Source organism: Micromys minutus, assembly GCF_963924665.1.
Source record: "Micromys minutus genome assembly, chromosome: 4".
NCBI classification, from domain to species: domain Eukaryota; kingdom Metazoa; phylum Chordata; class Mammalia; order Rodentia; family Muridae; genus Micromys; species Micromys minutus.
In genome coordinates this window covers 20903856-20920827 of record NC_137973.1, presented here as the reverse complement: position 1 = coordinate 20920827, position 16972 = coordinate 20903856, and the positions used below count along the sequence as shown (strand labels likewise).

The following is a 16972-nucleotide window of genomic DNA, read 5'->3' as shown; positions in this document are numbered from 1 at the left end:
CTTCCTCCCCAAAAGGGAAATAGTGAACATTATGACTGTTGGAAAATACCTTATTTCACCATATTCAATTTTTTTTTATTCTGTTCCAAGCAAAGAACACTTGAACCTTAAACCTTTAATTAGTGTGTCCAAAATCTGCCAGACGTTGACAGTGTATGTTTTCGAAATTTCTAAGCTATCATTTTAACTCTGAAATTTATAAGTAAGTTAATATTTAACTGGATAAGTGCCCAGTGAAAAACCACCCCCAAGTTTAAAGAAGGGAAGTTAAGAGAGAACGCTTAAAATAGGGAACACTTTAGAAAGTTCATAATGCAAGGATTGGAAGCCTCCAAATATTAATCATATTGAATAAAAGCTACTTCATTTAAATGATCAAGGTAATAGCATCAGAAAAGAATTAACATCTGCAACCTACCAATCACCGGCTGGCTTATCTTTTTGAGAGGGTCTGGTGCCCTATGGGCTGTGGATGTAACTCATCATGGGGCTGTGGATGTAACTCATCATGGGGCTGTGGATGTCTTTGAACTACCACACTGCCAAGTGCTGGAGTGCTTGGACACCAGAGAGTAGACGTGACTGCGCCCTGTTTACTCAGTGTTGGGGATCAAACATACTCACACACTCGAAAAGCACTCTACTGACTGACAAGCTTACATCCCAGGCTCATCCCTGCTGAGTCTAATAGGTAGATTCCTTAGGGGACTAAAAGGGAAAATGCTCAACCAGTTATCAAAAGAAAGCTGTGGGAGATGGAGTACTTGCTGCTCTCCCAGAGGACCTGGGTTCAGTTCCCAACACCCACATGATTATAGAGGATCTCATACCTTCATTTGGCTTCTGAGGACACTGTACACACGTGGTGCACATGTATACATTCAGGCAAAGCACTCATTCCGAACAATAAAGTGGTGCTTGCCACCAGGCCTGATGACCTGAGCTCAATTTTCAGAGCCCACATGGTAGGAAGAAAGACCTGGCTTCCTCAAATTGTCCTCTGACACATATGCCCCTCCCAACCAAGACAGAAGTGTAAAACGTAGTTTGGAAAATTGTGTTACTTCACTGAGCAAAGAGGACCACGGGACGTGTAGTATCGTGGATTCTCCTAGGCAAGCATATGGGGGAAGTGCAGCAAACTACCTTATTTCCTTTGCATTCATCTAAGTCACCCAATCTAATTGGACACAGCTTTCCACGAGCTTAACTTTGCAGAATGAGAAGGTTCTGGTGGCCTGAGTGTCTCCTTCAACTCAGCAAACTATTGGCCCCTCTCTGCCTAGGGCTCCAAATGTTCCTTCTGTCTGCTACTAGTAGTAGCAAGGCCGAGTTGGTGGGCAGGAGAGTAGGCTGTTTCTGTGCCCAGCGAGAGACATGGTATAGTCCTGTGGGATTATGAGCCAAGGGAACAATGAATCAAGTCAGAGACATACTCCACAGCCAGAGTTGTTAAAGACAGGAGCCCGTGACTAGAAAGCCATGCGGTCATGTCTAGTTCCTTTCTTTAACTACTTGCATGCTCATTCCCAAGCATTCATCTGCTTATTTTCAACCCACGCTTATTGGGTCCTGTGTTGCTTTTTGTTTCTCTCTCAGGTGGCTCTTTTTACATTTCTTTACTGGCAGACAAATATCTGCTGATGCTATTGTGTATAACAAAATTCATTTGTAATTTTCATTCATGTATTGCATCTGCCTCTAACTTATTCCTTGGACACAAGAGAGCGAGAGATAGAGAGATAGAGAGATATGGGGTGTGCACAAGAGTGAAACAATGTACGCCCTCAGGCACACTCACCCACCATTTGTCTGTTTTAAGGTCAAATCTCAGAGGATGCCAGGAGCTCTTTGGATCTGCTGGATCTTGGTGGCCATGACAGGCCTCTCCAGGGAAGGCTGTTCCGCTCAGGCCTCTCTGTCATGTGATGCTGCTGGGGTGTGTGATGGCCGTTCCCAGTCTTTCACCTCTATTCCTTCAGGACTCACAGCAGCCATGAAGACCCTTGACCTGTCTTTCAACAAGATCTCCCACATTGGCCACAGTGACCTTCGAGCATGTGTGACCCTCCAGGTTCTGAAGTTGCAGTCCAACAGAATCAAGACAATAGATGGGGATGCCTTTGAGTCTCTGGGCAGCCTTGAACGTTTGGACTTGTCTGATAATGAGCTATCTAGTTTATCTTCCTCCTGGTTCAGGCCCCTTTCCTCTTTGAATTGCTTAAACTTAATGGGAAACTCTTACAGGACACTGGGGGAAACATCACTGTTTTCCAATCTTACAAACTTGCAAACCCTCAGGGTTGGAAATGTGCACACCTTCAGTGAGATGAGGAGAAGAGATTTTGCCAGGCTGACTTCTCTCAACGAACTTGAAATCAAAGCATTAAATCTCCACAATTATGAGTCCGGAAGTCTAAAGTCAATCAGAGACCTCTATCACCTGACCCTTCACTTGAGGGAGTCTACTTTCCTGCTGAGGATTTTTGCAGATGTTCTGAGTTCTGTGAGATATTTTGAACTAAAAGATACTAACTTGGCCAGGTTCCAGTTTTCAGAACTGTCCGTAGATGAAATCAATTCACCAATGAAGAAGCTGACATTCCGAAATGCAGATCTCACTGACGAAAGTTTTAACGAACTCCTGAAGCTATTGCAATACATCTTGGAACTGTCGGAGGTAGAGTTTGATGACTGTACCCTCAATGGGGTTGGTGATTTCAACCCCTTGGAGGCAGGTGTAGTGAAGGAGCTAGGTAACGTAGAAACAGTAACCATACGGAGGCTGTACATCCCCCAGTTCTATTTATTTTATGATCTGAGTACCGTATATTCCCTCCTGGAGAAAGTGAAGCGAATCACAGTAGAGAACAGTAAAGTTTTCCTGGTCCCCTGCTTTTTCTCACAGCATTTAAAATCATTGGAATTCTTAGACCTCAGCGAAAATCTGATGGTTGAAGAATATTTGAAAAACTCAGCCTGCGAGGGTGGCTGGCCTTCTCTACAAACCTTAGTTTTGAGCCAGAATCATTTGAGATCCATACAAAAAACTGGAGAGATTTTGCTGACTCTGAAAAACCTGACAGCCCTCGACATCAGCAGGAACAGTTTTCAACCTATGCCTGACCGTTGTCAGTGGCCAGGAAAGTTGCGCTTCCTGAACTTGTCCAGTACAGGGATACAGGGGGTAAAAACGTGCATTCCCCAGACGCTGGAGGTGTTGGATGTTAGCAACAACAACCTCGATTCATTTTCTTTGTTTTTGCCTCGGCTCCAAGAGCTTTATATTTCCAGAAATAAGCTGAAAACGCTTCCAGATGCTTCGTTGCTCCCTGCGTTAGTGGTCATGAAGATCAGACAGAACGCAGTAAGTACTTTCTCTAAAGACCAACTTGGTTCTTTTCCCAAGCTGGAGACTCTGGAAGCAGGCGACAACCACTTCATCTGCTCCTGTGAACTCCTGTCCTTCACTCTGGAGACGCCAGCCCTGGCCCATGTCCTGGTTGACTGGCCAGACAGCTATAGGTGTGACTCTCCACAGCGCCTGCATGGCCAGAAGATTCAGGATGCCCGGCCCTCAGTCTTGGAGTGTCACCAGGCCGCACTGGTGGCCGGAGTCTGTTGTGCCTTTCTCCTGTTGATCTTGCTCATAGGTGCCTTATGCCACCATTTCCACGGGCTCTGGTACCTGAGAATGATGTGGGCGTGGCTCCGGGCCAAGAGGAAGCCCAAGAAAGCTCCTTGCAGGGACATTCTCTATGATGCCTTTGTTTCCTACAGTGAGCAGGATTCCTATTGGGTGGAGAATCTCATGGTCCAGCAGCTGGAGAACTCCGACCCACCCTTCAAGCTGTGTCTCCACAAGCGGGACTTTGTTCCGGGCAAATGGATCATTGACAACGTCATCGATTCCATCGAAAAGAGCCACAAAACGGTGTTTGTGCTTTCTGAGAACTTCGTACGGAGCGAGTGGTGCAAGTACGAACTGGACTTCTCCCACTTCAGGCTCTTCGATGAGAACAACGACTCGGCCATCCTCGTTTTGCTGGAACCCATTGAGAAGAAAGCCATTCCCCAGCGCTTCTGCAAACTGCGCAAGATAATGAACAAGAAGACCTATCTGGAGTGGCCCCTGGATGACAGCCAGCAGGAAGTGTTCTGGGGAAATCTGAGAGCTTCAATAAAACCCTAGGTTCTCCACCCAGTTCCTGCCTTGTCTTAACTGAGGTCTTTGTGACATGAACTGTAACAAAGTTTATTCTGACATAATTCTGTAAGCACCATAGAATTGTACTGTTGAGGATTTGGTAAAGTGTAACTAGTAGCTGTGAACTAGAACTATTATCTTGAAGACTGTTACATAAATATTTGACACCAGGCAAATGGTTTCTCAGGTTTTCTTTATCTCTTGCCATTGAGGATAGCTGAATAACTTGTTCACTTAGAGCATCCGGAAACAGTACAGATGGCAGTTAAATGCCTGTATCCGGTCAGTGTGACAAAGGGCACAGAATGTATTTCCTGTTGCTATTCCCAGAGAGGGGCTTGTGTCCCACCAGCCCATCAGACCGTCCAGTATAAATGACACAGGCTGTATCTTTGTGTGAACTAGGTTCATCTTTCTGAGTATCTGACAGTGTCCTCTAAGTATAAATGAAATGTTTATCTGTATGGATCTGAAAGAAGTCTCCTGCGTCCTGGGGCAGGTTTCCACTCGATTTAAGCAGCTAATTTCCAGTGTGTGGTTGCTGCGGCTCTGGATCCCCTTGGGCATCCTGTTCTCCTGTGCAAAGTCTCATTTCTAATTCTATAAAGCTTTTTTTTCCTGTCTAAAAAAATACATGTGAGCAAAAGATAAGTAAATGTATACCTAGAGGTTTTGTATGACTCAGAATAACTCCATAGCAATCTCAAGACAGATACCACTATCTTTAATGTTTATAAGTAAGATATGATAATTCATCAAATATTAATGGCATCAGTTCTTCACTGGTTCTCCAGCAACTTTTGTCTTGTGCTAGGAACCACACGCAAAAAGAAATGAACCTCCTTTGATCCCTTTTTAATTCTCAGCTAGGTTTATGTGGCTATTTGGGTTTGGGAGTCAGAGAGACACTTAGGTTAACAGATGTGTGATTTTGAGCAAGTCACTTGACCTAATCCCCAAACCCTTTCCTGTCCTTAACAGGCAGCATGGTCTGTGCATGCTGAATTGCTGAGGTTTTGAGACGAGGTAATAGACAAGAGCCACTTCCTGGTTGCCATTGCTGCTGGAAGGATTTATGGAGGGCAAGGTTATCAGGTGTGTCCAAATGGGACCTGGGGCACCGTTGGAGTTAGAGGGATGCCTGTTGTAGATATTTGCTATGGACATTAGTGTTTTACAGGAAATTATTTATTTTTATATGACTGTTCATATGTAGATATGTTCCTGTTATATACACTAGCAGAAAGATGAGTGACCCTGTTCATAGAAAAATAACCTCAAGGAGGAAGTTCATCAGTGTGTAATGAGCTTTAGTGTGGGACCTTTTACAAAGTTTCTTTCTTTCCAAGCGCCCAGGAGCTTACTGGCAGAAAGCATAGGCCTGCCTATGAAACAAGTAGACAAACTCAGATTATTGTTATACTTGAGAGGAAACTACAGAAATCCACCACAGTAATAAACTTCCTTTCCACATTCCACTTCCTACAGGCATCGCCACATTACCAAGAGAACCAGAAAGACCAAACTTTGACTTATGTCTCTATATATGACTATATATTTAGCCAGAGAAGTGTTGACTTGATCCATTATCTATTTTAAATTACTTAAACCACAATAGAAAGAGCTTCATAGTTTTGGTAAGTTTAAAATCACCTTTAATCTTCATTATTCATGGAAATAAAAACTACTTTCAGCAAAGTAGCAGGATGCAAAATTAACACACACACATGCACACATACACACACACATGCACACACACACAAATCAATAATCTTCTATAAACCAGTGGCAGACACACTAAGACAGAAACCAAATATTGCCATTAGCCTAAGAAAACCCTGCAGGGAAATTTTACTGACAGCTCAAACACCTCTATAATAAAAACTTTAACACACTTAAAAAAATGAAGAAGACACTAAACGAAGGGAAGGTCTGCTATATTTATAGATCCAAAGAATTCCTATTATAAAGGCGGCCATTTTATCCAAAGCAGACCATAGATTCAATGTGATACTAGTGAAAGCTCATATACCATTCTTCACAAAAGTAGGGGGAAAAATCTGCAAAATTCATTTGTAAGAAAAAAGACCCATGATGCCCAAAGTCGTCCTGAGCCAAACGGATGCTGCTGGAACTATCACCAAAGTTGATTCCAAACTAGACTAGAGAGTCATAATGATAAACTAACATGATAACAGCATCAAAACAGACATGTATGTCAGTGGGATAGAGATCCCGGATATAATGCAGGCTGAACAAAAGGCTGGCTCTCAAGCAAAAGATGCTAGGAAAACCTGGCGTCTACACACAGAAGACTATAACCACACCTTATCTTTCACTCTGTACAAAAATCAACTGCCAACAGAGAAAATACCTCAAGATTTAAAAAAAAAAAAACCAAAAACTCTCAAACTGTACCAAGAAGTGGGTTTTTCGCAGTACTTTTACCATGGTTTGCAGGCCTTTAAAACCAGTTTGTGGAAATGATGTGGACGAATTTGGAACTACAGATGCAACAAGTCCTTGCAGGCTGAACTCCTTGGGGATTACTGGCCATTCCACTAGGTTTGTGAAAGACCAGGATGGCAATAGAAATGCAGACAGTAAAGACTCTGAGATCTCATGGGAAGGAGGATTCCCGAGGAATTCGGTGAGGTGCCACTTAGCTTGCAATCTAGCAAAGAACTGGTCTGTCTGTGTCATGAAAGTTTAGGTAGCTGAATTCAGATGTAATGGGTTAATGTATTTGAATATCAAGACAGTGTAGCATACAGGATGAGAGGTGTAAGGACTCTAACCTTGTTTTCAGAAATAAAACTGGGTTGCCCTCAAGAACTTTATAGTAAAATTCTATTGCAGAAGACATCAGATACTAGCCCGAGACACAGAGAAAATGAGATCATACTGATCTTGAAGTTTCCCTTTCCCTTGCTAGCTTTTACAGTCCCAGAAGGTGCTCTGCATTTACTCTTAGCCAGCTGGGAAACTTATGGGCTCAATCCCAACCAGCCTGACAAGATACACCAACTGGTGTAGGAGTGACATGGATGTTTTCAGAACTGCTGTCTGATTGGATTGAAGGCCTGTTCCACAAGAATTCCCATGCCTGGTACTGTTAACTGGGCCAGGAACCTGTGGCTAGGTAGATCATAGGCTCTAGGGGAGAATTAGCTATAGTGATCACACTAACTGGACATGGTATTAAACTGTATCCTAAATAGTTACTTTTATGTCCATAGGTTAGTGTAGCTCTCACCTTTGTTAGAAAACCTTCTTGCAGCAGGCATTGATCGGTACAGAGACTCACAACTGATCAACGTACTAGGGAGTGCTCATCTGTAAAGGGACCATTGGTATTACAACCCTTCATCCCAAGGCTCAGGCATCATCGTGGAAGAGGTGGAAGTAGTCATGGGACTTCTGTGAGACAGGTCCTTCCAAACATGACAGGATGCTGCACACACGAGCTCATCATGGGTATGACTGCCAACGCAAGGCCCGTGTAAGGTCAAGCCAGCTGAAATCCCAGCGTAGATTGGGAATGGGCTCACGAGTTCCGCCCCCACATCTGTTTACTCTGGATGCAGTCCCTGATAGGTTGCCCGTGTTCTAGGAGATGACCCCTTGCCTGTGCACGTACTGGCAGCAGTAAGTGCACTTAGCAGGTGAAAAAGTAAAAAAAAAGAGCACATAAACTTGGAAGGGAGAAGTGGTGGAGATGTGGTAAGAGAGGCAGGATGGGAGAGAGCATGGAGATTTGGTCAAATATGTGTATGAGATTTTCAAACAATATAAGAGAATCTTTTCTTTCCTTAGGCCTTGCATATATGTGCCTAGCTTACAATGCATATACCTAGTGTCTAATCATGAAGATAGTTGCCAAATAGTGAAACACGACAATTAAATCTAGGAGTTTGAAAGGTGAACCAATTATAACATGGAAGCACTTGGTAGTTTGAAGAAGAAAAATTCCCAACGAGAAGAGAAGTGAGTTACTTTGACAATGAGACACTGAAGGTTACACTGCCAGTTTGTAAAAGGCAAGAAAAGCAACCACTGTAGTTCTTTCTTCTTCATAAAAGTATAAAAGCCTCAGGAATCATAGGACATGTGTCTATCTGACTGTAGACAGTGTTGGCTGTTTAACAAGTTACCACTAATGTTAGATGAATTATTTTTAGGAGTACTATTGGTTATTTTGCTATTGCGGTGATAAAACGCCGTGACCAAGGCAACTTGTAGGATGGGTTTATCTGGGCTTGTGGCTCCAAAGGACAAGAGTCCATCACTGTTATGATGGGGTAGAAGGGCAGCAAGCAGCAATGGCTACTAAAAGAACAAACTGAGAGCTCTTGAACCCCAAGAGTGAAGTAGAGAGGGCAAACTCGGAATGGTGCTAGTCTTTAAACTCTTAATGCTGGTCCCAGTGACAGACATCCTCTAACACTGCCACACTTCCTAGGCCTCCCAATTAATGACGTGAAGAGTGGACCAAGCATTTAAACATTGAGCCTATGAAAAGTGTTCTTGTTCAAACTACCACCGGAGACCAACATATCATATCCCAACTTATGTATTTGCGTTGGCTAAGTTCTTTTTGCCACATTAACTTAATTTTGCAACAAATATTTCTGAAAGGTCCTCCTTGCTGGGCATTGCTTAAAGCACTGCGGAGGTAGGGGACACAACAGATGAACCCCGGTTTCGTGGATTGGAAGACAAACAGAAGCATTTGATTTTAGATACTGGTGCACTCTTCAAAGGAGGTGCCATTAGGTATCAAAACACAATTGTACTGCCCATCCCTGTGTGTATGTGTGGGTGGTTGGGTGTGAACAGAAAAGGGATTCTTTCTCCTTTAGTTTGGCCCTTGGGTGGGTTGATTTTGGCAGTGTTTGGGGTCTCTAAAAAGCTACAGCCCTGCTGATGTATATATATACACATATGAGCCATTTTTTCTAGTCTTAAGCTGCCTAGTATGTAATAACACTACTGACGTTCAGATGATGTTGCACTGATGCTCACCCCTGTGTATGTGGCACCTGCTACAAGTCTCTGAAACGGCGCATAGTGCCCATGGAGAGAGAGAAGAAACGTCGTAAGTGTGCTTCCTGCGTGGGTGAGGGGGTGAATGCTACAGGAGAGACGAGAAAGCACCCGTGGTTCATTCCATCGTTTAGCTTTTAATTCTTTATGCAGAGATAAATCACATTCAGTGCGACATCAGACTTTGTTTTCTGACCCCTTTGAATCATCTCCACAACCTAAACGGGGTGCCAATATTGAAAGCAACAGAGGGTTTGAGAATATCCCCATTAGGCAATGCAGTGGGAAGTCTGCGATGCTATTCCAGCTTTAAGAAATAGTTAATGCCTTGAACTATCGAAATCACCACAGGCTGCAAGTAACGAAGCCAATCCAAGCTCTTTGCATACAGCGTGTATGTGCACTCCCAGCTGAGGCTTACTGAAGGGGTTGTTCTCTATAGAGACAGGCAGAAGAAATAATATGATGTATAAATATATAAATGTCTCCAAGGGGCAATTCCTCTTTTCAATTCAGTATGCTCTGCTAGAGGAGCTTTGTATACTGGGTTCCATGATGCTGTGGTCCTGGCTGTCAGAGAGACTGAGTCAGGAGGCATGCTTGAGCATGAGTTTGGAGCCAGTCTGGGCAGCACATTGGGAGGTGGCTTCTTGAAAAAGAAACAAAAATAAGCAAGCATATAAATAAGCACTCACAATATCTGCAGCATTCTATCGTTATTGGCATCACAATCAATTTCTGAAAGCAAGTTGAGATCAAGACCAAACAGTGACATAAAGGCAAGGCATATACTGAGAAAAAGGAAAAGAGGAAGCTGCCTATGGAAAACCAAGGAACACAGGAGCTGCTGTCAAGTGAGCGAAACCTGATTCCCAGCCGTGGACACATCAGAGAAGATTCTGGAGAGTGAGAAGCATCTCTGATGCTTTGTCCCACACCATGTATCTCTTCTTTTCTCTGGCATCACTAATTAATTGTACCGAGAGAGCTTAATTGATGTACAGTGTCACCAATAGCAACATTACAAATGAAGGCCGGCTTTCTCACATAAAATTTTCCTTGCGTGAACCTCAATGAAGGGACCATATGGTGCACCCGGTGGTTTGTTCTTTCTAGGCAATACAAAGAAACATATCCCTCTTTGTTATTTAAAGTACAGCTTAATGTGCTAACTGGCTTGGTGACTGGTGAACTTACCACCCGTTTTATAAGATATTAACGGAAAGCTGTTGAGCCCAGTCACCTCACGCTAGAAGGGAACTTGAGGAACAGTAGCTGGAGTAGAGGAGACACCATGCACACAGTGGACTTCCGTCCTCAGGCTGGGCCAAGCCTGTAGGTGGAGCATCTAAGCTGCACAGGTGCCTTCAACCACAGCCTGGCCATAAGACCCAAAGCTACACGGATGGGGCTCTTCTTGTGTTCTTGTTGAAAGAGTCCCCATCTGTGTAGTCAGAGGCAGGGCACTGTCAAAAGCCACCACAAAGCCACATGCTTTGGGTTGGTGAGGAACAGAGAAGTAAGAGGGAGAACAATGCCTCCTCAGCACTGTGAAATCCCTGACTGTGAGCAAAGGCAGCCTTCCAAGAGAAGACATACGTGGCAGGCTGATGCCACCTTCTCAGTGCCCTTCTGCTTAAGAGGTGACATACTCGAGTCCCTTTGATCCTTAGAAGAAACATATGGCCTTGGGACAGAGATGGGGGGACTACATCTTTCTAGTTAATTCTGATTGAGGGTGGTTGCCTTCTTGTGGTCTTAATGGGACTTGCATTTATTCTGCTGGGAATCCTGGTGTCTTCACAAGTCTTAGTTTCTTGAACTAGAGAAATGACTCTGTGGTTAAGAGCACTGGTTGCTCTTCCTGAGAACCTCAGTTTGCTTCCCAGCACCCACATGGTGATTACAACTATTTGTAACTACAATTACAAGACACCCCACAACCCCTTTCTGGCCTCTGAAGGCACTGGGGCATGCAGGCAAAACACTGAGACACAAACTCTTCTTCTTCTTCTTCTTCTTCTTCTTCTTCTTCTTCTTCTTCTTCTTCTTCTTCTTCTTCTTCTTCTTCTTCTTCTTCTTCTTCTTCTTCTTCTTCTCCTTCTCCTCCTCCTCCTCCTCCTCCTCCTCCTCCTCCTCCTCCTCCTCCTCCTCCTTCTTGTTATAATTGTTACTATCAGCTTCCTGAGTCTATGAGTCTTTGTTTCCTTTCAATACCATTATTGCTGGAATTTAGCCTAAAAAGAGGGGGAAGTATAGGAAGAGAGTTAAGAACCTAAGATGTAAGCCAAGAAGTCTAGTCATTTCAGGGAAAGACAAAATTTGTTCCGCCCCCAAGCAGCTCCCTCCACACTAACTCATGGTTTCAGATTTTAAAGTTTCAATTTTAATTTATCTATGCTTTACCCACAAGCCCATTCGACCTAACTATTTGTCCCTCCATCTGTTCACCCAGCTCCACTCTGCTTCCTCATATTGTGCCCAGGTTTTGAATTGTGCCAACACATTTCCACTAAAGCTCTTAACACAGAAAGTATGTGCCAAAACAGGTGCAATGGTCTTAATTGCCGAGTGGAAATAGGACAACAAAAGTGTTCTACCCAAGCTGTATGAAGACGATGGCCGTTTAGGCCATGCTGGTCATCCCTGGACGTATGTAAGCTACTGTTTGATGCATTTCTAGAAAGATACGGGTTGCTCACCGTCCTCTTCAGATTGACCTTCTCTTTGCAGTAGGGGCAAGTCTGCTTCCCCCTGACAATACACCAGCCTTGGATGTAGACTTTATGAAAGCTGAGGAAGCTTGTTAGGGAAGTTCAGTAAACAGCGATGCCTGGTGTGGTGACCTGGAAAAGATTGATCTGTCTAGGAATGGAAGGCCACCATGACTCATGCCGAGTGGGCATATCCCCACTTAGAGAGCCAGGGACAGGGAAATGGAAAGGGAGTTTCGGCAGAATTATGGCCCTGTTGAACTTACTTAACACCTTGGCCTTGTTTGTCCTTGCCTTACTTGATTATAGTAAAAAATAGATGAAGCATGCAAGGGCCCCTTCCTGTAGTAGCTTCTTATATAAATGCATCTCCGCGGTCCCCTGATGCCTGTATGTGTGCGTTCCCACACACATGCTCTGGAATTCCCAATCCTAGATTCTGTGCGTTGCTGGTTATCTTGTCTGGGTGCTACTGGTAGACCAGCACTGGGTTATGTGTGTGCTTAAGCTTCTAGCTAGTTTTCTTCCTCCTCTTCCCTTGTTACCCTCCTGATTGAACCAGGGCCTCATGCATGCTAAACAGTACCACTAGATTACAAATATTCCTAATAACTTCTATAGTGATTTTCCCCTCAACTTTTAAAAATTACTGATAAATTATTTTAATATAATAAAATCACAGTAAATGTCTCATCCGTTAGCATGTACAGATTCATTAAAGTACCCCATCTGTAGGAAGTCTTCCAAAGTGTCCTTCCACAGGCAAGAATCCTGTTTTCTGACAGGACTAGAGACAGATCCAAACTTGCTGCATACACCTATGGTCTCTTGTAGGTTACAGATTACCATGTGACCATAAGCTATTCACCTTTTTCCCGTGCTATCTTAAGCAGGAATGTAGGAAATGTTTACCAAATGAATGTTTGAATGGCCCATTCAAAAATAACTATTTTTGGAAATTAAGATTTCTATGTTTTCCAGTATTGGGGAAAATGGTTAGCTGTGATTACTGATTAGTTTACAGTTAATGGTCTGAACGTGGTTTGGGGGCCAAGAGCATGTTTGTTTTTGGCCAGCCTGCTACCCATCCACGGTGACAGCAATGACATAATCCCTCTCTAAAAACCCAGAGGACTGTGGAGGTAGAACCCTGGGAAGGCCACTGATCTAATCCCTCCTGACTAGCGTTCTATGCAACTAAGAGTTTCCACTATTTTGTGCTCTTGGAATCCGGGACATTTTGGCAATGTCTTTGGATTAGCATAAAGTGGTAGATTATAAGAAAGATTAATGAACTCACATATAGCCAGCCATTTAAAACGCTGGCACAGAGCCACACCTTTCAGGCAGGTAGAGTTCTAAGGTCATGGAGCCAGCACCAAACACTCCTATCTTGTGAACTGTGCTCTCTCATCTTCAGAGAACCTGTGGTGGAAGCTTACACACTGGCAGAGCTGCCGAAGTGTGAAACCCAGAGAGTCTCTCCCAGCTAATATGACTCACATTTGCTCACGCCTCACTAATATGACTCATGCTAAAATGGGCCATTAATAATACTCCCCGCAAAGCATATTTAGAGGTGACTACATTTTAGATTACATATGCACACATATATAGCAATCCTTAAGGGCTTTTAAAGGTGAAGAGAGAAAATATTTCCTCTTGAAATTGGCAGAAGAGGCTCTGTTCCAACATTTGAAAAGTAAATCATACTTAAAACTAGGGCCAGGCTTGGAAAATGTCTAATAAGAATGGTGGTTTCTTGGTGTGTGTGTGTGTGTGTGTGTGTGTGTGTGTGTGTGCGCATGTGCGTGTGCGTGTGCGTGTGTGTGTGTGTATGAGAGAGAGAGAGAGAGAGAGAGAGAGAGAGAGAGAGAGAGAGAGAGAGAGAGAGAAAGAGAGAGAGAAGGAAAAAAAAAACACTGTAGATTCCATATGGGATATCTTTGTGTTTCTTCCCTTAAGTTTTTAAGGCTTAAATGTTGAAGAAAGGTTCTTATTGCATTTGAGATGCCTTTGGACCAGTTTCTGACTTTTAGCATCGAATCAGCGGAAAGCATCCAGATTAAACAGGACTGCATTATTGCCCATGCATATCGAAGGGATTAGGTGTGCCGGGCAGGATTAGGCGGGTTGCAGAGGCTAAGGTAGCCAGCCGGTCCAAGCATCTCACCACACCAGGGCTTTGATCTGATCAGGCGTATGGAGGAGAAGGTGCTATGCAATCTTTGCTGTGATGTTAACGATGAGCGATGCTTTGCTGTATACTTCTGGACAAATGAAAATACTGACTGCTGGCCAACCCAAAGACAATGCTGGTGTCCACAACCGCAGGCTTGAACAACATGGCTTTCTTTGTTCAAGGGTCCTAAGGCAGCATTTTGTAGTTAGAGCTATTCTTGCATAAACATGGATTATAGGTCCAGGCTTGTCCATTGTAGCTTGGATGTGAAAGATTATTCTTCATGGGTTCATGTGTGTGGATACTTGTTCCCAGGGAGGTGTCACCATTTCGGGAGGCTGTAGAATCCTGAAGGGATGAGAATTCATGGCAGCAGAATGAATCCACTGGGGGTGGATGACTGAAGGTCACAGTCTGTCTTTGGTTTGAGCTTTGCCCTCTGCGTTATGGTCAGCCATGATAAACAGCACCCACCACATGCTGCTGCCACCAGTATACATTCCCATCGTCCCAGACCCTCCAGCCCACAGACAGCTGTTTCAGCAGGAACCCATGGGTAGACAGCTGGGTGGTCTGAAAACAGATGCCAAATGCCAGTTTTTCCTTTTGTGATCTGAAGTGTTGGGTGGCTTTATGGTGCCATTCTTTTTAAAAAGTCTCTACCTAGAAACTTTGCAAGAGGTTTGGTTTTTTTCTTCCCCATTCTGTTGCTACATGCGGGCTCCTTGTCGATAATTTCCAGTCAAAGTGGACATCTTTGTGTTATTCTACCAATATTTAGACACCAGGCTCTTTATGAACAGTATTGCAATGTCCCCAGCACCTGATACACTCCACAGGGTTTGGTGGTGCTGGCCTCCTGCATTTTAAACACATACCCAGGCATCGAGTGATACCTCAAACTACACATGACTTTTTCTCACTCCCCGCCCACTTCTGTCTCTGCATCTCTTTTTGTTCATATGCTCATTACGGCTTCTACCTGCTTCTCCAGGCAGTACCCTGTTCCAAAGACCAGCCTTCCTGCTGTGTGGGATGAAGAATGTTCTTTTACCAGGAAATTACTAGAAAGGCTGAGGCTCACCTTAATCAGCCATCCATTATTCAGCACTCGGATCATCAGAGAGGCTCAAGAAAAGACAGGGTCAGAGGACAAAGGGTTGAGGATGGGAACTATGCAAGGTATAACCTGGGGTCTTTATTACTTCTGAACTGAACTAGTATCTGAGATGCCTTTTCCTGTAGGGACAATGCTCAGAGGGGCTGAGCATCTCAGATAGGGCTCATCAGCACTATCAGCCCTGGAGTACACTGTAGTTATAGCCATCCATCAAACCTCTGAACTGCTTCTGCCTCTGGGTGGCACTTATTGTCCACAGTATCAAATCTGAACCACAGGGGTAGCTGTTGAGTTTATCCAGTCCCTGGATCGTCCCTTCGAGTTTCCATTTGGGGGTTCCCATCTAGAGACCCGGAAGCAAATCCAAGCATATATTTTCTTTTCCTCACTCCCACATTATTATCTGAGTACTCAGCCTGGTTAGCCCCTGAAAACAACACATTTAGAATATGAACTTGGGAACCGTTCTTTTTTTTTTTTCCAGAGCCTCAGATGACACTTTGATCAATAGTGACAAGGCATCAGAATCTCCATGAAGTGAAAACCAATTATTTTTTTTGCACATAGCATTTATCTTATAATAGTTTTAGATTAAAAGAAAGTATTTGGGGGAGATGGTGTAAGAAGTGCCACATGTGTCTTTGTCTGTAGTTATTAGAACTATTTTAAGGACTTGGCAGATGATGAGTCTGTGAGACTAAGTCAAAATCCTGCAGAGCAGCTTGTTGAAGATTGGGGTAAGTGTTAATGCTCCTTCCTCGAGGCAGGCTTCCTCTTCCTTCCCAGCATGCTCTGGGTTGTGATCTTCAGTTCTTTGCTCAGAGGTTTACCTATGTCTTACTATGGAGACAATTTTTACTCAATCCTCATAAAAGGCTTTCATGTCAGCCCACTTTTCCTTCTCTTCTTCCTATCCGTACCTAAACATGTCTCCTGTCACTTTGGGGTTCCTCATTCTTTCTCTAAAGCCTCTCACTCTGCTATATTATTGCCTGTCCATCATGAGGCTGAGGCTGATCTTCATGCTAACTTAACTCAATGTGGCATGGCTTTTTTCCCTCTCTTTTCTCACACTTTTTCCCACTTTTCTCTGGGCAGCTACTGAGATTTACAGCTTCCCCACCGTGGTGATTTTCTTTTACACTCCAATAAAATTGTCCTCCAAGTCTTTTTAAAAGGACAGGGCTGGAAACATGGCTCAGAGATTAAGAGCACTGGCTGCTCTTCCAGAGGTCTTGAGTTCAATTCCCAGCAACCAAATGATGCTCAGAACCATCTGTAATGGGAATCTGGTGTTCTCTTTTAGCTTGCGGGCATACATGCAGGCAGAAGGCTGTATACATGATAAATAAATTTTTTAAAAAGAACTTCATAGCTACATCTAGATTAGTGTTTCAACAAACAGCTGGATTCTACAGCCCACAGCAAACTCACCCATGTCAACTTCCATGAGAGTGGTGAGTTTATATCACTGAGGAGGCATTCTGCAAGAATCTTTCCACCCTCATGCACTTGTCATTTTTTTATATCAATCTGACCTTGGGCTATTTGCTTTATACTCCAGGTAATAACCTAGCATTCCTGTTGCCTGCTCCCAGCTGTGAACATTGAGGCCTTTTGTACTTTGACCTCCCTGTTATTGTGGGTGTTGCTGTTTTAAGTACATTCTTACCCTAGAATGCTATGATATGTTCCATGCTCAT

General features: G+C 43.7%; 2 protein-coding genes across 2 annotated transcripts in view; one reads left to right on the top strand and one right to left on the bottom strand.

The window, feature by feature from the left end:
- Positions 1–1837: 1837 nt before the first annotated feature.
- Positions 1838–4287, top strand: TLR2 (toll like receptor 2; the record flags this gene model as incomplete). Its single annotated transcript, XM_080916333.1, has 1 exon — positions 1838–4287. One exon carries the CDS (start codon positions 1838–1840, stop codon positions 4190–4192), a length of 2355 nt encoding a protein of 784 aa, XP_080772459.1. The 3' UTR covers positions 4193–4287.
- A 5264-nt stretch (positions 4288–9551) lies between these two features.
- RNF175 (ring finger protein 175) overlaps positions 9552–16972 on the bottom strand; it is a gene marked incomplete at both ends in the record, with an annotated part of 32347 nt that continues 24926 nt past the window's right edge. The window contains 2 exon segments of the mRNA XM_080915359.1: positions 9552–9689; positions 11854–12055. Of these exon segments, the coding sequence (XP_080771485.1) occupies positions 9552–9689; positions 11854–12055 (340 nt within the window).